This window comes from Mobula hypostoma, chromosome 2, assembly GCF_963921235.1.
Source record: "Mobula hypostoma chromosome 2, sMobHyp1.1, whole genome shotgun sequence".
Classification (NCBI taxonomy): Eukaryota; Metazoa; Chordata; class Chondrichthyes; order Myliobatiformes; family Myliobatidae; genus Mobula; species Mobula hypostoma.
The window spans coordinates 123,211,644-123,239,482 of NC_086098.1; the positions used below are offsets into that span (position 1 = coordinate 123,211,644).

Consider the following 27,839-nt stretch of genomic DNA (forward strand, 5'->3'; position numbering starts at 1 on the left):
TCTAAGTACACAGGGCAAGCTGCCGGTGCAGCAGGTGGCACAGACAGCGGTGGGAGAGAGAGCGGCTGCCGTACAGATACATCATAAATGGCCGTGAATATACTTTCTTTTTCCCCAAAATCATCCCGCAGTCCGGATTGGACCCCTTTGCGGGCTGGTGGTTTGACACCCCTGATCTAGATGAAATGTTAAATCAAAACATTGATCACAAATTAATGTAAAAGATTCTGTGATGTTACTGGTTAGCAGATTGTCTTCACCAAGGAAGTCATCCCTTTGTGTATTGAATTCTACAGCTTACATTATGTTAACACTGAAAACACAATACTGATAAAAAATTGTAGAGATACCTAGTAAGTTGCTATGTCGGAGCTAGCCACCAAAACTTTCAAGGCTCGGTGAATGTCAAAGTAACAATCTGTTTCTTTATTTTTTAGGCCCTACAAAGAGAAAAGGTTGGTTAAATGGGATTAAGGCCGGTTCAACAAATACATCAGTTTGATTGCTGGCTGAATTGGCCTGAGCCTATTCTCAGCCAATGAACTGTTTCTTTTCTGAAGTGTAGCAGCTATCTTGTCCATTCTTACAGCAAGAATCCACCAGAATATCTATTTCAACTGGCATTGTTTAAAACATTAGCATTGATTAGGAATACTAAAAGTTGCCTATAGAAGTCAAAGTCCAACCGACTCTTAAATCTGTTAAGCCAAACATCCATGATTAAAAGTTAGAACCTCTAACAGTGCAGCAGTTCCTTACTACTGGGACAGTTAAATGAGCAGTAAAATATAAGTTTGATCTGTTTAATGGACACATAATTGGGACCAGCTTCTAGATATGACATTTGTACACAGAAGCACGTTTGAGGTATGAAATTGTGCGAGACGTTTTGGATTTATGTTGTCTAAAAGCAAGAAAATTCATAAATTGATTTGGTCATCACAATATAACTGTGAATTGAATATAGGATGTTAAAGTTTTTTGATATTGGGCATATGGCATGTAACTGGTTGTATTATTACAGTTCCAAATACCTTTTGTTAACAGCAAAAGCAGGTTGGACGATCCCCTGGTGTGAGCAGTACAGAGCATCAACAGGAAGTGGCAAAGCTCAAAGCTGACTTGGAGAAAAAGACTGTGTTCTATGAGGAGGAGCTGTCTAAACGGGAAACCCTGCATGGTACTGAGATCAGGAACTTGAAGAAGGAACTTCGGGATGGGGAAGGACAGCATCTCACCCTCAAGAAGGAAATAATGATTTTAAAAGACAAGTTAGAAAAAACTAGGAGGGAAAGGTAAGTGCACTAGATTCTCTTGACCGCTTCCCACAATGAAAAGTTACCAGGAACAAGACTTTTCTGCTTGAATCAGCTGCAGATATTTACTTGGCACTAGCTCAAATGGCTGCAGAATAAAGGCAGAAAGAAAATGTAACACATATATAAGTAGCAACAAAGCACCTTTCACATCTTTGGGACAATTGCAATATATAGGAGAGTGACTAAGAGAAAAGTGTGCCTAGAATTACAAGTCACCTTTGGATTTCCAATCAGTGTTACAGGGATCAGTGCTGGTACTGCAACTATTGATTATCTATAAAAATGATTTGAAGAAAAAGACTAATTATACTGTCAACAGATGTGCTGATGTTACAAAGTTAAGTGGGTTAGTGAGGTCTGAGGAGGACAGGGTGCCTGCCAAGAGGTGGGTAGGGAGAAGTTGGAGGTGTTGTGGACAGTGTGGAGGGCTGTTAGAGGTTACAATGGGACATTGATAGGATGCAAAACTGGGCTGAGCAGTGGCAGATGGAGTTCAACTCAGATAAGTGTGAGGTCGTTCATTTTGGTAGGTCAAATATGATGATAGAATATAGTATTAATGGTAAGACTTGGCAGTGTGGAGGATCAGAGGGATCTCGGGTCTGCGCTGGTTGACTCTGTGGTTAAAAAAGCATATGGTGCATTGGCCTTCATGAATTGTGGGATTGAATTTAGGAGCCAAAAGGTAATGTTGCAGCTATATAAGACCCTGGTCAGACCCCACTTGGAGTACTGTGCTCAGTTCTGGTCACCTCACTATAGGAAGGATGTGGAAACCATAGAAAGGGTGCAGAGGAGATTCACAAGGATGTTGCCTGGATTGGGGAGCATGCCTTATGAGAATGGTTTGAGTGAACTCGGCCTTTTTTTCCTTGGAGCGACGGAGGATGAGAGGTGACCTGACAGAGGCGTGAGAGGCATTGATTGTGTGGATAGTCAGAGGCTTTTTCCCAGGGCTGAAATGGCTAGCACGAGAGAGCACAGTTTTAAGGTGCTTGGAAGTAGATACAGAGGAGATGTCGGGGTACGTTTTTTTTACACAGAGTGGTGAGCGCGTGCAGTGGGCTGCCGGCGACAGTGGTGGAGATGGATACGATAGGGTCTTTTCAGAGACTCCTGAACAGGTACATGGAGCTCAAAGAAAATAGAAGGCTGTGGGTAACCCTAGGTAATTTCTAAGGTAAGGACATGTTCGGCACAGCTTTGTGGGCCGAAGGGCCTGTATTGTGCTATAGGTTTTCTATGTTTCTAAGTTAGCAGATGCCATACAATGAGGGAGAATTGAGATTTTTCACTTTGGAAAGAATAAAAAAGCAAACTAATCAGAACTACAAAATGTGGCAATACATAGGAATCTTGGTTTCTAGTACATGAAACAAAATGTTAGCATGCAGATGCAGCAGGTACTTAGGAAGTTTAATAGAATGTTTCCCTTTATTACAAAATGTATGGGGTATAAAACAAAGGATGTTTTGATAACTGTGGGGGTGGGAGGGGGGAGGTTTGCAGGGGGATGGGAACCAGAGTGCTAGAACAGGTTGTGGAGAAATGTTATTAAGACCACAGACAGACAACAGGTTGAACGTGGTGGAACTAATGATCTGTGTTGTGTATATTTCAGTGCAAGAAGTATTGTAGGAAAGGCATTGGTCAGCACATAGAATTTAATATTACAGCCATTAGTAAGTTAGTGAGACTTGGTCGCAGGAGGGGCAGGACTGGCAGCTCGGTGTTCTGGGTAACACACACAAAATGCTGGAAGAATCAGCTGGTCAGGCATCATCTTATGGAAAAAGAAAATACAGTTGATGTTTCGGGCTGAAACCCTTCAGCAGGACTGGAGAAAAAAAGCTGAGGAGTAGATTTGAAAGGTGTGGCAAGGGGAGAGAGAAACGTCAGGTGACAGGTGAAACTTGGAAGTGGAAGGATGAAGCAAAGAGCTAGGAAGTTAAATGGTGAAAGAGACAGAACCATGGAAGAAAGAAGAAATGGGGGAGGGGAAGCATCAGAGTGAGATGGTGACGGGCAAGAAGATAACAGAGAGAGGGACAAGGGGATGGGAAGTGGTGAGGGGGGGTGGAGGCATTACTGAAAGTTTGAGAAATTTGAGTTCATTCCATCAGGTTGGAGACTACCCAAACGGAATATAAGATGTTGTTCTTCCAAAAAGTGTGGCCTTATCCTGGCAGTGGAGGAGGCCATGGATGGACATATCAGAATGGGAATGGGAAGTGGAATTGAAATGGGTGGCCACTTTGAGATTCTGTTTGTTCTGACAGACGGAACGTAGATGCTCGGCGAAACAGTCACGCACGTCTGTTTTTACGCCTTTCTGCTGCCAAGAATAAGGAGGAAATTATAGGCCATTAAGTCTGAGATCAGTGGTGGGAAAGTTATTGGAAAGTATCCTAAGGAACTGTATATATGAGTATTTGGATAGACAGGGACTGATTAGGGATAGTCAGCATGGATTTGTGTGGGTAGGTCGTGTCTAACCAATGTTATGAAGTTTTTCGAGGAAGTTACCAGGAAAGTTGATGAAGGTAAGACGTTAACTACATGCACTTCGGCAAGGCATCTGATAAGATCATGGGGGATGCTCAAGAAGGCTCAGTTACTTGGCATTCAAAATGAGTTAGTAAATTGGATTAGACATTGGCTTTGTGGGAGAAGCCAGAGTGTGGTGGTAGATGGTTACCTTTTTGACTGAAGTCCTGTGGCCAGTGGAGTGCAGCAGGGATCGTGCTGGGATGTTTGTTATTTATATCAACAATTTGGATGATAACGCGGTTAATTAGATCAGCAAACTTGCAGATGAGACCAAGATTGAGAGTGTAGTGGATAGTGAAGAACACTATCAGAGTTTGCATTAGGATCTGGACCAGCTGGAAAAATGGGCTGTAGGATGACAGATGGGATATAATGTAGACAAGTGTGAGGTGTTGCTCTTTGGGAGGAACCAACTAGGGTAGGTCTTACACAGTGAATGGTTGGGCACTGAAGAATGCAATAGAACTAAAGGATCTGGGAGTACAAGTCCATAATTCTTTCAAAGTCATTTGTAAGTAGATAGGGTTGTAAAGAAAGCTTTTGGCACATTGGCCTTCATAGATCATAGTATTGAGTACAAGAGTTGAAATGTTATGTTGAAGTTTTATAAAACGTTGGTGAGGCCTAATTTGGAGTTTCGTGTGCAGTTTTGGTCACTTGCCTACAGGAAAGATGTAAGTAATATTGAAAATTTACGAGAATGTTGCCTGGACTGGAGGACATGAGTTATAAGGAAAGATTGAATAGGTTAATTTTTAAGGGGAACTTGAGAGGAAACTTCTTCACTTAGAGGGTGGTGAGAGTTTGGAATGAGCTGCCAGCGCAAGTGGTGGATGTGATTTCAGTTTCAACATTTAAGAGAAGCTTGGATGGGTACATGGGTAGGAGGGGTATGGAGTGCTTTGGGCTGGGTGCAAATCGATGGGACTAGGCAGTTTAAATGGTTTGGCATGAGGTAGTTGCGCTTTAGATTCTGTCCTGTAGATACACCTGGACTACAGTGTACACACTTGGCATTAGTATATAGGGAAGAATTTGAATTTATTTAAATCTTACATCTGTCCCACAATGTGAGGGAGTAAAAATCTTTGCGTTATGACTCCGTCACCATGTATAGACATGTGAATTTATAAGTCTAATAGCTTTTAGAAAGAAGCTGTCCTGTAGCCAGTTGGTCCTGGGTTTAATGCTGTGGTACTGTTTGCCAGACGGAAGCAGCTGAAACAGTTTATGGTTCTGGTAACTGGTGTCCTCAATGATCTTTCAGGCCTTCTTTACGCACCTGCTGCTGTAAATGTCCTCAGTGGAGGGAAGTTCACATCCACAGATGCGCTGGGCTGTCCATACCACTCTCTGCAGTGCCCAGCATTCAAGGCTGGTGCAGTTCCCATACCAGGCAGAGATTCAGCCAGTCAGTATGCTCTCAATGGTGCCCCTGTAGAAGGTTTTGAGGATTTGGTGGCTCATGCCAAACTACTTCAATCACCTGAGGTGGAAGAGGCGCAAGTGAACCTTTTTTGCCACATAGTCGATGTGTACAGTCCAGGTGAGATCTTCAGTGATGCGTATACCGAGGGACTTGAAACTACTCACCCTCTCAACTGCAGACCCATTGATGTTAATTGTGGTGAGCCTGTCTCCGTTCCTCCTGTAATCCACGATAAGCTCTTTTGTTTTTTTGGACATTGAGGGAGAGGTTATTATCTTGGCACCACTTTGTCAGGGTGTTAACATCTCCTCTATAATCTGTCTCGTCACCACCAGAAATAAGGCCGAACAATAAAGTGCCATCTGCAAATTTTATCAGCAGATTGGAGTTTTGTATGGCAGCACAGTGGTGAAGAATGTGCTTCTGTGGATATTATACAGAGAGGGTCAATTCCTGTACGAAGAAAAGCTGGGTCTATATTCATCAGTATAATTATCTATATAATATGAGATTTTTTTATTGAAGTGTAAGATTCTGAGGGGTATCTCAGGCTGGATACTCACTAAGTGACTTTTCTAGAACCATGGAGCGTAATTTCAGAATAAGGTGTCACCCAATGAAGAAGATAAGGAAGAATTCCTTCTCTTAGGGATCTGAATCTTTTAGTATTATCAATACCAGAGAATTATACAGGCTATCAATGGATATATTCTACTCTGAAATAGAATATGTTCATTGCATGTATTTAAGATGCAAGGGGGTCAAAAACATGGGGGCATAGCAGAAAAAGACACTAGGGACAAGATTGGACCTGCTTTGATTGTATTCAGTGGTAGATCAGTCACAAGGTGCTGATTGGCATTTTTTATGTTCTGTAGAGTGATTAGCAGCTAGTGATCCTAAGCTCAGCTGGTGACTTGCTTCCTCCATTGAGAATTTTTCTCCCATTATATTGGTGTGGCCTAGTTTAACCATGCAATTCACGTTTCTATTAGTGTAACAGTTCATCAACAGTGACCAAACAAATTGGTAAATTGGTTTATTCTTGTCACATGTTCCAAGGTACAGTGAAAAATGTTGTTTTGCATGGCATCCATGCCAACCAATTCATTTCACAAACACGAGAACATGAAAGTAGAAGTTAAAATTGGGCTCTCAGACCCCTTGAGCCTGTGTCACCATTCAACATGATCAAGGTGATCAATGCTGGGTTCAGCTGTTCTTCTGTGCCAGTTCCTAGTAAACCTCAATGATAAAATATTCGAAAAAATTGAGATCCCTCTAACTTATTTATAGTCTCTCTCCATTTGGATAATAATCTCCTTTTGCTGAAATGCACAGTCCCTCACATTAAGCTCCATTTGCCAGGTTTTCACCCATTTTATCTATATCTCCTGGCAGAATTACGATGTCCTTATCACAATAAGTCAAAGCCAAAATAGGTGGGCATGCAGTAAAGCCCTCCCTGAGGGCTCACCCACTGCCAAAACAGCCACCCTTATTATATATTTCTGAATGTCTGACCTTCATATATTTAAAATTACTCAAGATCTGTTTTAGAAAAAATGTTAAAAATTAAAATTATTACTTTATTAACTTTTAAAATATGAAACCAACTGTTTTACAATCATTATAAATGCTGGAAATCTTCATTTTTTCCAAACCAAGTGATTTTTCCCTTTCATTTTTATGAGACTGCTGTTCTCAGAGCAAGTCTAAACTGGCACAGCCTCAGTAAGTAGATTTCCCAGCCTGGGGCGTAGGAATGCTGGCATTAAAGCTCCAGTAAGTGGAAGGCTGCACTTCTGCCTTTATTAAATGGTAAACTTATTCTAGCAGCAGATTTTAGTAGGGAATCCGCCTTCTTATTCTTTCAAATTAGTTGTTATGCTTTTTCTAAGTTATTATTTTCAAGGACTGAGGTGGAAGGAACAAGAAAGAGAATTGAATTGACTTTGTTTCTTTCATCCTTCACATACATTAGTAAAAATCTTTACGTTACGTCTCCATCTATATGTGCAATGTGCAATTTATAGTAATTTGTAATAAATAGTGTGTATAACAGGGCAGTCATTTATAGCATAGAAATACAATTGTATCAGCATGAATTAATCAGTCTGATGGCCTGGCGTAAGAAGCTGTCCCAGAGCCTGTTGGTCCTGGCTTTAATGCTGTGGTGCCATTTCCCAGATAGTAGCAGCTGGAACCGTATGTGGTTGGGGTGACTCGAGACCCCAATGATCCTTCAGGCCCTTTTTACGCACCTGTCTCTGTAAATGTCCTGAATTGTGGGAAGTTCACATCTACAGATGCGCTGGGCTGTCCGCACCACTCTCTGCAGAGTCCTGCAATTGAGGGAATTACAGTTCCCATAGCAGGCAGTGATGCAGCCAGTCAGGATGTCCTCAATTATGCTCCTATAGAAAGTCCTTAGGATTTGGGGACTCATGCCCAATTTCTTCAACCATCTGGGTGAAAGAGGCGCTGTTGTGCTTTTTTCACTACGCAGTCGGTATGTACAGACCATGTGAGAACCTTGGTGATGTGTATACTGAGGAACTTAAAGCTGTTCACCCTTTCAACCCCAGATCCATTGATGTCAATAGGGGTGAACCTGTCTCCATTCCTCCTGTAGTCCACAACCAGCTCCTTTGTTTTTGCAACATTGAGGGAGAGTTGTTCTCTTGACACCACTGTGTCAGGCTGATGACTTCCTCTCTGTAGGCTGCTTTGTTATTATTTGAGATAAGACCAATCAGTAGTATCATCAGCAAATTTAATTAGCAGATCGGAGCTGTGGGTGGTGACATGGTCATGGGTAAACAGAGCGTAAGGGAGGAGCTTAAGACACAGCCCTGAGGGTCTCCTGTGTAGAGGGGCAGAGGTGAGGGAGCCCACTCTTACCACCTGCCAGTGACCTGACAGGAAGTCCAGGATCTAGCTGCACAAGGCAGGGTGAAGGCCGAGATTTCTGAGATTCTTGACAAGCCTGGAGGGAATTATGGTGTTGAATGCTGAACTGTAGTCCAAGAACAGCATTCCCACATCAGCATCCTTCTCCAGATGTGTGAGGACGATGTGTAGAGCTGTGGCTATTGCGTTACCTGTTAATCGCTTGTATTGGTATGCGAATTGTAGGGGATCCAGTGTGGGTGGTGGCAAGCTGCAGATGTAGTCCTTGACCAGCCTCTCAAAGCATTGCCTATTATTGATAGTGTGACAGGATGCCAGTCTTTCAGACATGTTTCCTTGGAATTTTTAGGCACAGGAACAATGGTGAATGTTTGGAAGCAGGAGGGCACTCTACACTGGGAGAGGGAGAGATTAAAAATGTCTGTAAGCACTCCTACCAGTTTTGCTGTGCACATCCTAAGTACCCGCCCTGGGTTGTTGTCTGGTCCTGCAGCCTTGCGACTGAACACTCATTGGAAACACTTGTGTACTTCAGCCTCAAGAGATTACCAAGGTGCAGGTCGCTTTGGCAGCTCTCCTTGGGGGCTCAGTGTTGGTGATATTGAACTGAGCATAAAAAAAGGTTTAGCTCATCTGGGAGAGAGGCAGCGACGTTGGCAGCACCATTGTGCTTAGCTTTGAAGTCTGCGATGGTATACAGACCCTGCCATAAGCTGCATGTGTTGTTGGTGGAGAGATGTGTCCCTCTATTGTCATTTTGCTGCCTTGATGACTTTGCATAGATCGTGGCTGCATTTCTTCAGTTCCTATTGGTTACCGGCAGTGTAAGCTCTGTCTCACGCGGTTAGTGTAGCACGCATGGAACTGTTGATACTGGGTTCTTGGTTTGGATAGACCCTGACTGACTTTTGGGGGACAACATCCTTGATGCACTTCTGCATGAAGCTTGTGACCCCCATCAGTGAACTTGGAGACATCCTCATCATGAAAGAATTCCAGTTGACATCATTAAAGGAGTCCTGTAGCATGGAGACCAATTGGTTGGACCAACAGTGGACAGTTTGAACAATGGCTGCCTCTTGTTTTAGCTTCTGCCTGTACATCGGCAGAAGCAAGATGGAGAGTGATCTGACTTCCCAAACTGTGGATGGAGGAGTGCTTTGTAAGTGTTGCAGAAGGGAGAGTGGCAGTGGTTGAGTATGCTCTCTCCCTGTGTTCTGACCTGGATGTGTTGACAAAACTATGGAGATACTTTAGAGAACGATGCTCTATTAAAGTCTCTGGCAACAATGAAGGCAGCCTCTGGGTACAGTCTCCAGGATGCTGATGGTGCTATCATTAAATGACAGTCTGCTGGCAGTACTTTGAAGTTGGAACATCTGTCTTTCATAGAGTTCTTAGCCTGTTCATACTGATAAATCCTGCATGACTCAATGCAATTGAGTATGAATGGGGAAAAAAATAGCCAAAGGAAAGGCTACTGGAACCATTTTTCCAACCACTTCATGTACAGTTTGCACTGGTGTCACTACCACTCAACTAATTTCATCAACTAAAGGCATAGGTTACGGTTTCAATGGCTTGCTTTAATTAAGCATCATGTCAAATGGTTTTAAGTAGGCTAATTTTAAATCCTTTAGGGTGTTGTATAAAGAAATATAAAATTGGTAGACTCTACATGGAACATGAGGATGCTCTTGGGTGGACAGTGATCTACCTCTAAGGTCAGTACTGCAGACCTAAATGTGCTGTGCCACCATGGAGTACATAGAAAATAGAACAGTAAAGTGCCGGACAGGCCATCAGCCCATGATGTTATGCTGATCTTCATATCAATTTGTACTAAATGTCCTGTGGGGTTTATCATCCATATATGTCCATTCCCTTCATGTTCATATGTCTATCTAAAAGCTTCTTAAACTCCATCAAGCTACCTGCTCCCATTACTAATTTTTAGAATTATTATGTAGAAAAATGAGGCAGATGTTCTGATTCAGGGAGTAGTTTTAAAATCATATATTAAAATAGTCATTTTGGCAAGAAAGATAACTTAATACTGTTAGAACAATGCCATTGGTCTCATTTGCTCTCGTACTAATTTATAAGCTTCAAAACTTGGGCTTCTGTACTTCCCTCTGCAACTGAATCATTGACTTCCATTTCAGGAGACTACAGTCTGTGTGGATTGGAAATAAGATCTTCTCCTTACTGACAGGCAACACTGGTGCATGCTTAGTCCGTTGCCGTACCTCTCTCTGTCCATGACTGTGTGCCAGGTACAGCACAAATGCCATCTATAAATTTGCTGATGACAAAACCATGGTCAACAAAAATCTCGTGGTGACGAGGAGGCGTGAGTGAGTGACATGAGTGAGTTTGAGCAGCTGGTTGAGTGGTATTGCAGCAACAACCTTGTACACAGTATCAGTAAGACCAAGGAATTGCTTGTGGACTTCAGGAAAGGAAATCGAGGGAACACACTCTAGTCCCTGTCAAGGGGTCAGCAGTGGAAAAGATGAGCAGTTTGAAGTTCCTGGGTCTCAGCATTTCCGAAGAGCTATCCGGGTCCCTGGACCCAACACATTGATGCAAGTACAAAGATGGCAAACAGCAGCTATATTTCATTAAGAGTTTGAGGAGATTTGGTATGTCACCAAAGAGTCTAGCACATTTCTTTAGATGTATTCTAGTTGCGTCACTGTCTTGGATAGATGGGCTGTGAAACGGAATTGAAGTCTGCAGGGGTTGTAAGCTCAGCCAGCTCCATCATAGGCACTAGCCTCCTCACCATTGAAGATATCTTCAGAAGGTGATGCCTTTGAAAGGCAGCATCTTTTCTTAAGGACCCCAACATCCAAAAAGGAGGTACAGGAGCCTGAAGACACTCAGTATTTTGGGAACAGCTTCTTCCCATTGCCATCAGATTTCTGGACAGTCAATGAATCTCACTATTTTTTTGCTCTATTATTACCCTAGATTACAATCTATATTTCTTATTATAATAGCACAACATAGCACACTTTACCATATACTGTGTGTCAATGATAATAAACCTGATTCAATGATAAATAGATACTTTCCCCATATGCCTACAAATTATTTTCCCTCAGCTGCTCATCATGTTTTTCTCTTGAAAGCTTTAATTGTCTGGTTATGTCAACCTAAGAGGTGGTGAGTTCCAGATCATCTATGTAAAAATATTTTTATTACATCATCCATATATTTCTGCTTGTAACTCTTAACTGTGTGTCACGTAGGTTATTAGACTACTTATTAATGTTAACAATTCCCCTTTATTTACTCCTTTTAAGCCAATCATGAAGTTGTACCAAGACTCTCAAATGTTATGTTTCAGTCAGAAATTCCTAGTTTCTCCAGTGAATTTGGCAGCTGAAATCCCTCATCCCTGGAACCATTTTAGTAAATCATTTCTGCAGCTAATCCAGGATCATCCAGAATGAAATGGAATGCTCAATCTGTGGTATAACAAGTTCCTTAAACATTTTGTACAGAACCACTGTACTTTTATGTTCACGCCTCCCAGAATTCAAAGTGATTAGTCACCTCTGTATCAGCATGCTACACTGTTTCTAAAGACTTCTTACACATATACCCAGGTCCCACATTTCCTGCACACTTGTTAGAATTGTGTTATTGAGTCAATATTGCTCCAACCCATCATAGAGCAGTAGAGCACAGAAGCAAGCCCTTCAGCCCATCTAGTTACTTCTAGTACCACCAAACTACACCTGGACCATAATCCTCCATACCCCTCTTACCCATATACTTATCCAAATTTCTCTTAAGTGCAGTATTCAAACCCACATCCACCAGTTCCGCTGGCAGCTTGTTCCATACTCTCAGCCTTGCTCAAGGACACAACACGCTGCCTCAGCTGAGGCTCGAACTAGTGACCTTCAGATCACTAGACCAACGCCTTAACAACTTGGCCACGCGCCAACATCTGTATAAGGTTTCCCTTATACATTTAACTTTTCATTTTTTATCTATAACCTCTAGGTCCAATCTCACCTAACTTCAGTGGGAAACTTCTGCTTGCATTTACCCTGTTTGTAACCCCTTATAATTTTGTAGATCTCTATCTCCCTTCATTCTCCTACTACACTCCAGAAAATAACCAATTCAACCTTTCCCTATAACTCAGGTTTGCACATGCTGGCAACATCCTTATAAATTTTCTCTGTACTCTTTTAATCTTATTGATATCTTTCCTGTAAGTACGTGACCAGATCTACACATAATGCTCCAAATTTGGCCTCACCAACATCGGATACAACTTCAGTATAACATCACAACCTCTGTTCTCCGATTTACAAAGGCGAATATGACAAAATCTCTTTTTACAGCCCTATTTACCTATGACGCCACCTACAATGAATTACAGATCTATATCGCCAGATCCTTTTATTCTATTGCACTCCTCAGTGCCCTGTTGTTCACTGTGTATGTCCTACCCTGCTCTATCCTCCCATAAATGCAACATATTTATTTACCTGCATTAAATTCCATCTGCCATTTTTCAGCCCATTCTTCCAGCTGGTTCAGATCCCGCTGCAAAGTGTCATAGCCTTTCCCATTGTCCACTATGTCCCAATCTTGTTGTCATCTACATATTTGCTGATCCAATTTGCCACATTATCATCCAGATCTTTGATATAATGACAAACAATAAAGGACCGTACACCAATCCCTGCAACATACAACTAGTCACAGACCTCTAGTTTGAGTGGCAACCATCCACTACCACTCTCTGTTTACTACTTCATATTGAATGCCAAGCGACTGAATATTCTTGACCAGACTCCCATACGGGGCTTGGTCAAAAGCATTCATGTAGACAACATTCGCTGCCTTTTTTTTCATAAACTTTCCTGCTAACCTCTGTAAAAACCTTTATAAATATTTTTAGACACAACCTACCATACATAAAGCCATGTTGACGATTCCTAATCAAGCCCAGTCAGCCCAAATATTTATATATTCTGTCCCTTAGAATATCTTCCAATAATTTATGCACGACTGACATCAGGCTCTCAGGCCTATACTTTCCTGGCCATTCTTAAACAACAGAACAACATTAGCTATCCTCAAGAATTCCAGCTCCTCACCTGTGGTTAAGGACATTTTAAAAACTTCTGCTAGGACGTCTGCAATTTCTGCATTAGCTTCCAACAAGGTCTGAGGAAACACCTTGTCAGGCCCTGGGGATTATTCCACTCTAATTTGCCCGAAGACAGCAAGAATCTCCTCTTCTGTAATTTGTATATGGTCCATGACCTCACTACTGTTTTGCTTCTGTTCTGTAGACTCTGTGTCCGTTTCTCGAGTAAGTACAAAAAATCCATTATGATCTTCCCCACCTCTTTGGCTCCTTGCATTGATGACCACACTGATCTTCAAGTGGATCAATTTTGTTCCTTAATATTGTCAATTTTGTCCTTTTGCTCTTAATATAGAAGCCCTTGGGATTCTCCTTCACCTTGTCTGCCAGAGAAACGTTATGCCTTCTTTTAATCCTCCTGATTTCCTTCTTTCCTCAAGAGCATTTGTTCCTTGCTCCTTAAACCAGCGCTATGCACCTCCTTCTTCTTAACCAGGGCCTTGGTACCTCTCAAAAATCAAGCTTCCTTAAACCTGTTATCCTTGCCTTTTACTCTGACAGGAATATGCTAACTCAATATTCCACTTTTGAAGGCCTCCTAAGAACCAAACTCCCTTTGCCACAAAACAATCTATCCCAATCCACACCAAACAGATGGTATCAAAATTGGCCTTTCTCCAATTTAGAATCTCAATCTCAGGACTAGTCCTATCCCTCTCCATAATATAACCATATAACAATTACAGCACGGAAACAGGCCATCTCGGCCCTTCTAGTCCATGCCAAACTCTTAGTCCCACCGACCTGCACTCAGCCCATAACCCTCCATTCCTTTTCTGTTCATATATCTATCCAATTTAACTTTAGACGACAACATCGAACTTGCCTCAACCACTTCTGCTGGAAACTGGTTCCATACAGCTACCACTCTCTGAGTAAAGAAGTTCCCCCTCATGTTACCCCTAAACTTTTGCCCTTTTAACTCTCAACTCATGTCCTCTTGTTTGAATCTCCCCCATTCTCAATGGAAAAAGCCTATCCACATCAACTCTATCAATCCCCTTCATAATTTTAAACACCTCTATCAAGTCCCCCCTCAACCTTCTACGCTGCAAAGAATAAAGACCTAACTTGTTCAACCTTTCTCTGTAACTTAGGAGATGAAACCCAGGCAACATTTTAGTAAACCTCCTCTGTACTCTCTCAATTTTATCGACATCCTTCCTATAATTCGGTGACCAGAACTGTACACAATACTCCAAATTTGGCCTTACCAATGCCTTATACAATTTCAGTATTGCATCCCAACTCCTATACTCAATGCTCTGATTAATAAAGGCCAGCATACCAAAAGCTTTCTTCACCACCCTATCCACATGAGATTCCACCTTCAGGGAACTATGCACCATTATTCCTAGATCCCTCTGTTCTACTGCATTCTTCAATGCCCTACCGTTTACCATGTATGTCCTATTTTGATTAGTCCTACCAAAATGTAGCACCTCACATTTTTCAGCATTAAACTCCATCTGCCATCTTTCAGCCCACTCTTCTAACTGGCCTAAATCTCTCTGCAAGCTTTGAAAACCTACTTCATTATCCACAATGCCACCTATCTTAGTATCATCTGCATACTTACTAATCCAATTTACCACCCCATCATCCAGATCATTAATATATATGACAAACAACATTGGACCCAGTACAGATCCCTGAGGCACACCGCTACACACCATCCTCCAATCTGACTCACAGTTATTCACCACAACTCTCTGGCGTCTCTCATCCAGTCACTGCTGAATCCATTTTACTACTTCGATATTAATGCTTAACGATTGAACCTTCCTAACTAACCTTCCATGTGAAACCTTGTCAAAGGCCTTACTGAAGTCCATATAGACAACATCCACCGCTTTACCCTCATCAACTTCCCTAGTAACCTCATCAAAAAGTTCAATAAGATTTGTCAAACATGACCTTCCATGCACAAATCCATGTTGACTGTTCCTAATCAGACCCTATCTATTCAGATAATTATATATACCATCTCTAAGAATACTTTCCATCAATTTACCCACCACTGACGTCAAACTCACAGGCGGATAATTGCTAGGTTTACTCTTAGAACCCTTTTTAAACAATGGAACCACATGAGCAATATGCCAATCCTCCGGCACCATCCCTGTTTCTAATGACATTTGAAATATTTCTGTCAGAGCCCCTGCTATTTCCGCACTAACTTCCCTCAAGGTCCTAGGGAATATCTTGTCTGGACCCGGAGAGTTATCCACTTTTATATTCCTTAAAAGTGCCAGTACTTCCTCTTCTTTAATCATCATACTTTCCATAACTACCCTTCTTGTTTCCTTTACCTTACACAATTCAATATTCTTCTCCTTAGTGAGTACCGAAGAAAAGAAATTGTTCAAAATCTTCCCCATCTCTTTTGGCTCTGCACATAGCCATCCACTCTGATTCTCTAAGGGACCAATTTTATCCTTCACTATCTTTTTGCTATTAATATATCTAGAAACCCTGTGGATTTATTTTCACCTTACTTGCCAAAGCAGCCTTGTATCTTTTAGCTTTTCTAATTTCTTTCTTAAGATTCTTTTTACATTCTTTATATTCCTCGAGCACCTCGTTAACTCCAAGCTGCCTATATTTATTGTAGATCCCTCTCTTTTTCCGAACCAAGTTTCCTATATCCCTTGAAAACCATGGCTCTCTCAAACTTTTAACCTTCCATTTCAACCTAACAGGAACATAAAGATCCTGTACCCTCAAAATTTCACCTTCAAATGACCTCCATTTCTCTATTACAGCCTTCCCATAAAACAAATTGTTCCAATCCACTCTACTAAATCCTTTCGCATCTCCTCAAAGTTAGCCTTTCTCCAATCAAAAATCTCAACCCTGGGTCCAGTCCTATCCTTCCCCATAATTATATTGAAACTAATGGTATTGTGATCACTGGACCCGAAGTGCTCCCCAACACATACCTCTGTCACCTGCCCTATCTCATTCCCTAACAGGAGATCCAACACTGTCCCTTCTCTGGTTGGTACCTCTATGTATTGCTGCAAAAAACTATCTTGCACACATTTGACAAACTCCAAACCATCCAGCCCTTTTACAGAATGGACTTCCCAGTCTATGTGTGGAAAATTAAAATCTCCCACAATCATAACCTTGTGCTTACTACAAATATCTGCTATCTCCTTACAAATTTGCTCCTCCAGTTCTCAGTCCCCATTAGGTCGTCTATAATACACTCCTATAAGCGTCACTACACCTTTCCTATTCCTCAATTCCACCCAAACAGCCTCCCTAGACGAGTCCACTAATCTATCCTGCTGGAGCACCGCTGTTATATTTTCTCTAACAAGCAATGCAACACCTCCCCCTCTTGCCCCTCCTATTCTATCACACCTGAAGCAATGAAATTCTGGAATATTTAGTCGCCAATCACACCCCTCCTGCAACCATGTTTCACTAATAGCTACAACATCATATTTCCAGGTATCAATCCATGCTCTAAACTCATCCACCTTTCTTACAATGCTCCTAGCATTAAAATAGACGCATTTAAGAAACTCTCCACCTCATACTCTCTGTTTATCTCTAATGGAGCAAACAACTTTGTTATCTTTTTCTTCCTTTGTCCCCTACATCTTTGGTCTGAGTGTTCCTGATCTCTGTCCCCTGCCTATCCTCCCTCACACACTGTCTCCTAGCTTTCTCTATTTGTGAACTAACCTCCTCTCTCCTAGTCTCTTTAATTTGATTCCCACCCCCCCAACCATTCTAGTTTAAAGTCACCTCAGTAGCCCTTGCAAATCGCCCCGCCAGGATATTGGTCCCCCCTAGGATTCAAATGTAACCCGTCCTTTTTGTACAGGTCACACCTGTGCCAAAAGCGGTCCCAATGATCCAAAAACTTGAATCTCTGCCCCCTGCTCTAATCCCTCAGCCACACATTTATCCTCCACCTCATTGCATTCCTACCCTCACTGTCGCGTAGCACAGGCAACTAATCCTGAGATTACTATCTTTGAGGTCCTTTTTCTCATCTCCCTTCCTAACTCCCTATATTCTCCTTTCAGGACCTCTCCCCTTTTCCTACCTATGTCATTGGTACCTATATGTACCACGACCTCTGGCTCCTCTCCCTCCCACTTCAGGCTATCTTGGACGTGATCAGAAACATCCCGGACCCTGGCACCAGGGAGGCAAACTACCATCCAGGTCTCCGGACTGCGTCCACAGAATCGCCTATCTGACCCCCTAACTATCGAGTCCCCTATTACTACTGCCCTCCTCTTCCTTTCCCTACCCTTCTGAGCTACAGGGCCGGACTCTGTGCCGGAGGCATGGCCACTGTTGCTTCCTTCCCTCAGGTAAGCTGCCCCCCCCAACAGTACTCAAACAGGAGTACTTATTGTCAAGGGGCACAGCCACTGGGGTACTCTCTATTACCTGTCTCTTCTTCTTCCCCCTCCTAACGGTGATCCACTTCTCTGCTTCCCGTGGCCCCGGTGTGACCACCTGCCTGTAACTCCTCTCTATCAACTCCTCACTCTCCCTGACCAGGCGAAGGTCATCGACCTGCAGCTCCAGTTCCCTAACGTGGTCTCTTAGGAGCTGCATCTTGGTGCATCTGGCGCAGATGTGGACGTCCAGGAGGCTGGGAGACTCCACAACCTCCCACATCCGGCACTGAGAACAACAAGCTGCCCTCACACTCATACTTCCCCCTCTCCTCAAATAACAACAAAAAATGAATACCAAACCTTCCTCGCCTCGCCCGTTTCCGCCTAAGCCCGTTGAGCCAAAGCCCTTAAGCCTTCACTCTGCTCCCGGGCTCACTCTGCAGCCTGCAAACTACGCTGCCCACTGTATAAGGCTGTGTTCCTTTTAAATCTTCCGCGCTTCACTGCCCGACGTCACACGCCTGTGCAGTCCCGCCTCTCTGAACACCGATGAAAAAAATCCGAAAAATTCAAAATTATCCTGAAGCTAGTGGAATTATGATCACTTGATCCAAAATGTTCTTCTACATGCACTTCTGTTACCTGCCCTATCTTTTTCCCTAATTGGAGATCCAGCTTTGCGCTTTATCTGGTTGGGACCTCCATCCTGTATATTGATTAAGGAAATTTTCCTGAATACATTTGACAAGCTCTATCCCATTCAGTATGGGAGTCCCAGTCAATATATGGAAAGTTAAAATCACCTATCGCAACCTTATTATAACAATATTCTGTTAAGAAATAAATTTAAGTTATGTGTTGAATCCTGGTTCTACCATTTTTCATCAAGTGGAAAGCTTTAAGAACATAGAGAACATAGAATGTAGAAAACCTACAGGCCCTTTGGCTCACAAAACTGTGCCAAACATGTACTTACTTTAGAACACTTTTGATGAAGTACTGGAAGAAACTGGGAGTTCTCCTATTGTCCTGACATTAATTAACAACAAAATACAATTTAGTACAGTTCCTGAAAATATGAAACAAAAACATTAGAGATAACATCTGAGGAAAAAGAATTAGAACTAAAGTTTTGAGAACCTTTAGCAGAATAGTGCTGTCTGCACAACTGCTACCTGATATCCTGAGCACTTCTAATAATCAAACGTAGGTTCATTAGTCAATTATGTCACGTTCTGTTTTTGAGTCCATGCTGTGCGTAATTAAATCAATATACTTATTTTAAAATATAATTGGATTTGGGATATCCTGAGATTTTGATGCTGTTATGTCTAAATACAGGTTTCCCCTGCTATCTGAAGGTAGAGTATTCCTATGAAACTGTTCGTAAGCCGAAATGGCGTAAAGTGAAGAAGCAATTGCCATTAATTTTATATGGGAAAAATTTCTGAGCGTTCCCAGACCCAAAAAATAACCTACCAAATCATACCAAACAGTACATAAAACCTAAAGTAACACTAACATATAGTAAAAGCAGGAATGATATGATAAATACAAGGCTATATAAAGTAGAAATAATGTATGCACAGTGTAGTTTCACTTATCAGAATCGGGAAGATTGAGCCAAGACCGATTTGCAGAAAAAAATCGACTCGTACACGCATGCGCACATACCTGCCCTGTTTCATGATCATGATGGTCTTTCTCGGGGTAAACACAAGTTTAAAGCGGGTATCTTTTCTCATAAAAGCGAAAATCCTCTTTCGGTTAGCGAAAACAAGTAGTAATGTAGGTCTTTCGTAAAAGCAAAATGTCGTAAAGCAAACATTCGGAAAGCGGGGGACACCTACCATATTTTTTTAAAGCTTAAGGCAATTTAACATCTGACACATCTGTTCCTAACTAACTTGGATATCTCCAGTTTGGAGAAGTTAGTCACTCTGTATGACATCTTTCATCCGTTGCCCAGACATGCATTACGGCGTGATGAAAAGTGTTTCTGCTATTTGAAGAAGGCACTGTGCCTTGCAGCTGGTATCTGAACTGAGAAATGCACAGAATGATCATTATCTTTATTCTTCAATTGGAGATACATGGGTGTACCTGACTCCTAAGAATGATTGGGGCTTTTGGAAAAAGAGTAACAGTGCTAATAGAAACATAGAAAACCTGCTGCACGATACAGGCCCTTTGGCCCACAGAGTTGTGCCGAACATGTCCCTACCTTAGAAATTACTAGGCTTACCTATAGCCCTCTATTTCACTAAGCTCCATGTACCTATCTAAAAGTCTCTTAAAAGACCCTATCGTATCCACCTCCACCACCATTGCCGGCAGCCCATTCCACACACTCACCACTCTCTGAGTAAAAAACTTACCCCTGACATCTTCTCTGTACCTGCTCCCCAGTACCTTAAACCTGTGTCCTCTTGTGGCAACCATTTCAGCCCTGGGAAAAAGTCTCTTGACTATCCACACGATCAATGCTTCTCATCATCGTATACATCTCTATCAGGTCACCTCTCATCCTCCGTCGCTCCAAGGAGAAAAGGCCGAGTTCACTCAACCTATTCTCATAAGGCATGCTCCCCAATCCAGGGAACATCCTTGTAAATCTCCTCTGCACCTTTCTATGGCTTCCACATCCTTCCTGTAGTGAGGCGGCCAGAACTGAGCACAGTACTCCAAGTGGGGTCTGACCAGGGTCCTATATAGCTGCAACATTACCTCTCGTCTCCTAAATTCAATTCCAAGATTGATGAAGGCCAATAGACCGTACGCCTTCTTAACCACAGAGTCAACCTGCGCAGCTGCTTTGAGTGTCCTATGGACTTGGACCCCAAGATCCCTCTGATCTGCAACACTGCCAAGAGTCTTACCATTAATACTATATTCTGCCATCATATTTGACCTACCAAAATGAACCACTTCACACTTATCTGGGTTGAACTCCATCTGCCACTTCTCAGCCCAGTTTTGCATCCTATCAATGTCCCACTGTACCCTCTGACAGCCCTCCACACTATCCACAACACCTGCAACCTTTGGGTCATCAGCAAACTTACTAACCCATCCCCCCACTTCATCATCCAGGTCATTTATGAAAATCACGAAGATTAAGGGTCCCAGAACAGATCCCTGAGGCACTCCACTGGTGACCGACCTCCATCCAGAATATGACCCATCTACAACCACTCTTTGTCTTCTGTGGGCAAACCAGTTCTGGAACCACAAAGCAATGTCCCCTTGGATTCCATGCCTCCTTACTTTCTCAATAAGCCTTGCATGGGGTACCTTATCAAATGCCTTGCTGAAATCCATATACACTACATCTACTGCTCTTCCTTCATCAATGTATTTAGTCACATCCTCAAAAAATTCAATGAGGCTTGTAAGGCATGACCTGCCCTTGACAAAGCCATGCTGACTACTCCTAACCATATTATGCCTCTCCAAATGTTCATAAATCCTGCCTCTCAGGATCTTCAACAACTTACCAACCACTGAGGTTAAGACTGACTGGTCTGTAATTTCCTGGGCTATCTCTACTCCCTTTCTTGAATAAAGGAACAACATCTGCAACCCTCCAATCCTCCGGAACCTCTCCCATCCCCATTGATGATGCAAGGATCATTGCCAGAGGATCAGCAATCTCCTTCCTCGCCTCCCGCGGTAGTCTGGGGTGCACCTCATCCGGTTCCAGCAACTTATCCAACATGATGCTTTCCAAAATCTCCAGCACATCCTCTTTCTTAATATTTACATGCTCAAGCTTTTCAGTCTGCTGCAAGTCATCCCTACAATCGCCAGGTTCCTTTTCCATAGTGAATACTGAAGTAAAGTATTCATTAAGTACCGCTGCTATTTCCTCAGGTTCCATACATACTTTCCCACTGTCACACTTGATAGGTCTTGATTTTAGAATGAATTTGTTGCCTGGTAACAATTTTGTGGTGATCCATAGCTTAATGATTCTGAAAGAGTGAAATGTAATATTCAATCTTAAGTTTGTATGAATGCTCAAGGCCAAGTAGATCATGATATGATATGTTTAGTCTCTACATGCAGAGGGACTCTCTCAGTATGGAGCAGAGATTTAAGTTGAGTTGTATGAAAATTTGAAGTCTGATCTATCTTCACAGTTAAGCTGAAACAGAATTTGTGTTTTGCAATGGTAAACTCTTGGATGCCATTTGTTGACCGAGAGGACCTACCATGTATTGTAGCTCTATTATTGTTCCTCTCCAAGGAATGAGACATCTGGTCAGGTTATCATATGATCAAATGCACTTTAAATGTAGCACAATTTAACAATTTATTTGAAATGGTATAAGAATTCTGCAGTCAACAGAGGAATAAGAGTTTCATATTAGTTTAAGTTCTGTTGTGAAGACATTTCTTTAGCCAAAGGATGGTGAATCTGTGGAATTTGTTGTCACAGGCAGCTGTAGAGGCCAGGTCATTGTGTGTATTTAAGGTGGAGGTTGCTTAGTTGGGGCATGAAAGATTATGGGGTGAAGGCAGGAGAATGAGGTTGAGTGGGAAATGGGTAAGCGATGATGAAATGGCAGAGCAGGCTCAATGAGCCGAATGGTCTACTGCTCCTGTGTCTTATCTTCTTATGTGTTTGCAATGTTTTGCAGTATCCACACTAGCTCCATAGTAGTGTGGATAGAACATAAAACAATATAATTCAGGAACTGATCCTTCCACCCACGATGCCTGCATCAAACATAATCTATAAACCTCCATTCCCTACATTTTCAAGTTTCTGTCGAACAACCCCATAAATGCCACTATTGTATCTGCTTCCACCTGTGCCCTTGCTATCCATTCCAGGCACCTGCCATTTTCTGTGTAAAATAACCTGGCCTGGACATCTCCTTAAACCTCCCCCTCTCTTACCTTCACGTTAAACTCTCTTGTGTTTGACATTTCCATCACGAGAAAAAGATTCTGTCTATCCTATCAGTGCTTTTCATAATTTGATGAACTTCAATTGGGTCTTAAATCAGCCTCTGACACTCTAGAGAAAACAACCCATCTCATCCAGCCTCTGCTTATAGCTCATATTCTCTAATTGAGGCACCATCTGTTAAACCTCTTCTGCACCTTTTCCAAAGCCTCCACCTCCTTCCTATAATGGATAGCCAGAACTGCACTCAATACAAAAGAAACACAATATATTCAAAGTTTTATACAGCTGCAACATGACTTCCTTTCTCTTATGCTAAAGTGTCCTGTTCAAAGAAGGCAAACGTGCCATATGCTTTTTTTTAACCAACTATACAGTATCTGAATGTGTGGCCACTATCAGTGAGCTTATGAAAATAGACCCCCAGGATCCCTCTGTACATGAATCCATTGAAGAAGAGTTATATTATACTCAAGTTGGTCTTGTGAGCAACATATTCTGCCTGCGTAGTTCACAACTCAATGGCATGAACATTAAATTTTCCAATTATCGGAACTTCTCCCCATAGTTGATTTCTAACACCCCTCCTCCCCCCCCCCACCCCACTTCCTTCTGGTACTCCTCTGTTCCACTCAATTTTGTTCCCTTCCCCAACCTCAAACACCCTCATCATCCACTGTCTCCCTCTCTCCCACACCCCCCCAGGTGGTTACATTATCTGCTTGTTTTCCCCCTCCTCCTCCCCCCCCCACCCTCTTCCCGTTTCTGTTTCTGGTTCCATCTGCCATTCACTTCTCTCCTTTAATACCTTTTTTAATTAACTGATTCCAGCCTTTTATATTCCTGCTTATCCTCCAATGCTGTTTCCAATCTTCACCTTCCCTTCCTCCCACCCACTCCTATTTACCTCTCACAATTTTCCCTCCCTTTTTCTGCCTCCGTCTATCATCCAGATGCCACTGTCTCCTGTCTCTACCCCACTACCCTCCCTGGTGCAGCCTGCCTGTCATCTTTCACCCTTCCTCTAACCACCTATCACTTCGTGCTCCTATCTCATCATTACTCCCCCCCACCACATATTTTTTACTAACCACCTTCCTTCTCCACTCTCAGCCCTAATGCAGGGCTTCAATCTGAAACATTGGCAATTCCACCTGCAGATGCTGCTCAACCTGCTGAGTTCCTCCAGCTGATTGTTTGGTGCTCCAGGTTCCAGTATCTGCCCCCAGTCTCTTGTATCATGAGGGTGAGTCCATTGTTGGCCCAGCACAAAGTTGAAGCCTTGGTTTCTGCTCCCAGTGATAATTGATTAGTCCACAACTGACTGCTAAACCTGAACAATTCAACTTCATTTAATACTAATTCTTCAGTTTTGAAAATTTTCAGTAAAATACTATTTCTAGGTGTTATTAAATTTGCATATGTGTAGAAGTCTAAATAATTTGTAATATATTGTTAATGTCAGTTGAGAAGCTATAAACAGTGATTGTTGTTTTAGGGGCATTTTTTTTTAGTCAACATCCAAGCAGCAACATTATACGGGGGGGGGCGCGGGGAGGGGTGTTTAAACTGATATATTGAAGTGACAAGCTTTGATTTATATTTCAGAATTTTAAAAATCTGATTAATGTATAATCCACTGTTGGTGATGAGTTGTCCCTGCACTTATTTCAAATATACTTGTTGATTGAGATATTTTAAGTAATGAAACAATAACGTGCATCTAACAGGGCAGACTCATATACTCATTACTCACTCGAGTCTGTGTTGTGCTTGTCACTTGGTGAAACACCATTTTTTTGCATTTACAATTATGGGACATTTAGACAGGTGGCTAAATACAAGGTCAAAGGAGTATGTTTCAGAAGAGAAGAAAGCATGACTCCAGTCGTGGACTGATGCATAAGAAGTCAGGATTGAAAGTGTGCAGAGAGTTTAAAGAGTTTCTACAGCATTTGAAACATTGCAGTTGTAATAGAAAATACCAGATCCTGCCAAGGAGAACATTCCTTTGAAAGCAGTATCCCCTTTCCACAGCCAGATTAGGGTTCAGAAGTCTTAGTTTTTGGAAGTGAAGCAGTGGGCTTGTTGCCTACTATTTTCCTGTAGTTCAAAGAAGCACTGAGTAACTTTGGTAGCTAGAAAATATTGACTGTTTTTCAAGTGGAACATGCAATAGCTGCATTATTTGAACAGAGTTGTTGTTTAGATCAATGTTCATAAGTGCTTTCAGCAGCCTACTGTTGGGATTGGTCCCTTCCAATATACATTCATAACTTGAGGTAAATGTGTAGTCCTTTTTTGCAGTTTCCTGATGAATTTGGGGGGGGGGGGCGGCGTAATTAGTATTTGAACCAGTGATAAACCATTGAAGGCTATGGACCAAATCATGGGGGACGGAAGTGGGATTACTGCAGATAGGTACAATGAGTGGCATAGAGATGATGGGTGGGAGGGCCTTTTTAATGTGCTGTATGAATCTATGACTCTACAAGTATGCAATGTTTTACAAAGCATTAAAGAGTGGTGGAAATAGGTTCTTTAGAAACTTAAAAGGCAAATTGGATAAAAACATGAAGTGAAAAAAAACTGCAAGGCATTCAGAAAAATGCAGGTGCTCCTGGAAGTGTTGTTGTGAAGAACTGTGTAGAAATGCTGATCTTTTACCTCTTTTTGTTTCGTGTATCCCATTCACTTTTGACGGTTGATATTATATAGTCTCCAGCAACCTTTCATGCAATGTTTTCTGATCTAAGTAGCTTGATCGTGACCAGTTTTAACTGAAGATTGTCATTAGGACTGTGCAAAACCATACACTTATATATTCAGGATAGGAACAGAACATTTTAAGATTTTCCTGTGACTGCAGTGCACATTCAGTATGACAGCTGAGCCTTGAAGACAAGGGAATCAAATTCTTATAAATGTTGAACTGCTTAAACTGCCTGTTCTTTTAAATTTATCCCAGCCAACCATATTACATTGCAGCCACATTCTAGAATTAACATGCAAGAATGCATTCATCATGGTGATATGTCTTCCGTGTAAACGATATGATGCTGCTTTGTGAAATATAACTCAGTTTATAGGTGGGTTCATGCTTTTGAATTATGTGTTTATCTACATATATATTTGTTAATACAGTCAAAATGAAAGGGAAGAGTTTGAAGGCGAATTTAAGCAGAAATATGAGCGAGAGAGGATCATGCTGATTGAAGACAACAAGAAGCTATCAAACGAACTTGATAAGGTGAGACTTTCCTGATACTCTATGCAATATTTTGTACCCATGTGTGGAACAAATTCCATGGTCTAGAATTATTGGAGGCAGTTCAGCTTTGTGTGGGAAGGTCTAATGTCTCCCCAGTTTGAAAGTATGTTATAAATTATCTAAGTTTGCAGCTGTGAACAAATGGATATTTTGAATATCCAACTCTTTGCACCTTTTCAGTTTCCATGCTGTTTTAAATGTGAAGTAATTGGTCCTTTGTGGCTGATCTACATTTATATGCAATTCAGTTGAAGAGATCAGTGCTCACTAGAGTACCCTTTCCGGTATCATTAGAAACATAGAAAACCTACAGCACAATACAGGCCCTTCGGCCCACAGAGTTGTACTGAACATGTCCCTACCTTAGAAATTACTAGGCTTACCTATAGCCCTCTATTTTACTAACCTCCATGTACCTATCTAAAAGTCTCTTAAAAGACCCTATCTTATCCGCCTCCACCACCGTTGCCAGCAGCCCATTCCATACACTCATCACTCTCTGAGTAAAAAAAGTTACCCCTGACATCTCCTCTGTACCTACTCCCCAGCACCTTAAACCTGTGAACTCTTGTGGCAATCATTTCAGCCCTGGGAAAAAGTCTTGACTATTCACACGATTAATGCCTCTCATCATCGTATACATTCTCCGTCGTTCCAAGGAGAAAAGGCCGAGTTCACTCAACCTATTCTCATAAGGTATGCTCCCCAATCCAGGGAACACCCTTGTAAATCTCCTCTGCACCCTTTCTATGGCTTCCACATCCTTCCTGTAGTGAGGCGGCCAGAACTGAGCACAGTACTCCAAGTGGGGTCTGACCAGGGTCCTATATAGCTGCAACATTACTGCTCGTCTCCTAAATTAAATTTCAAGATTGATGAAGGCCAATAGACCGTACGCCTTCTTAACCACAGAGTCAACCTGCGCAGCTGCTTTGAGTGTCCTATGGACTTGGACCCCAAGATTCCTCTGATCTGCAACACTGCCAAGAGTCTTACCATTAATACTATATTCTGCCATCATATTTGACCTACCAAAATGAACCACTTCACACTTATCTGGGTTGAACTCCATCTGCCACTTCTCAGCCCAGTTTTGTATCCTATCGATGTCCCGCTATATCCTCTGACAGCCCTCCACACTATACACAACACCTGCAACCTTTGTGTCATCAGCAAACTTACTAACCCATCCCCCCACTTCCTCATCCAGTCATTTATAAAAATCACGAAGAGTAAGGGTCCCAGAACAGATCCCTGAGGCACTCCACTGGTGACCGACCTCCATCCAGAATATGACCCATCTACAACCACTCTTTGTCTTCTGTGGGCAAGCCAGTTCTGGAACCACAAAGCAATGTCCCCTTGGATTCCATGCCTCCTTACTTTCTCAATAAGCCTTGCATGGGGTACCTTATCAAATGCCTTGCTGAAATCCATATACACTACATCTACTGCTCTTCCTTCATCAATGTATTTAGTCACATCCTCAAAAAATTCAATCAGGTTTGTAAGGCACGACCTGCCCTTGACAAAGCCATGTTGACTACTCCTAATCATATTATGCCTCTCCAAATTTTCATAAATCCTGCCTCTCAGGATCCTCTCCATCAACTTACCCACCACTGAGGTAAGACTAACTGGTTTATAATTTCCTGGGCTATCTCTACTCCCTTTCTTGAAGAAGATTCTGTAGAGGATTATTGAATACCCCTCATCTACCAGCCTTACATATGTCTGCACTTACAGCATACTCGGTAGAATATTTCTTTAAACAGAGCCAACCATTGTAAGGTTCTTACATATTTCTTAAAGGCCTGTTGAGACATAAGATAAACAGATTTGCCTCTGATAAAGATTATATGAAATCTATCTAGCTTCATAAATTTT

The 27,839-nt window shown here is 42.0% G+C and overlaps 1 protein-coding gene across 7 annotated transcripts in view; it reads left to right on the forward strand.

Moving 5' to 3' along the window:
* LOC134342449 (serine/threonine-protein kinase MRCK alpha-like) overlaps nt 1–27,839 on the forward strand; it is a 623,460-nt gene that overhangs the window by 432,896 nt on the left and 162,725 nt on the right. For all 7 annotated transcript variants that reach the window (XM_063040586.1, XM_063040588.1, XM_063040587.1 and 4 more), the window contains 2 exons: nt 1,048–1,295; nt 25,826–25,931. In XM_063040586.1, coding sequence (XP_062896656.1) covers nt 1,048–1,295; nt 25,826–25,931 — 354 coding nt within the window. The remainder of the gene's footprint in view (nt 1–1,047; nt 1,296–25,825; nt 25,932–27,839) is intronic.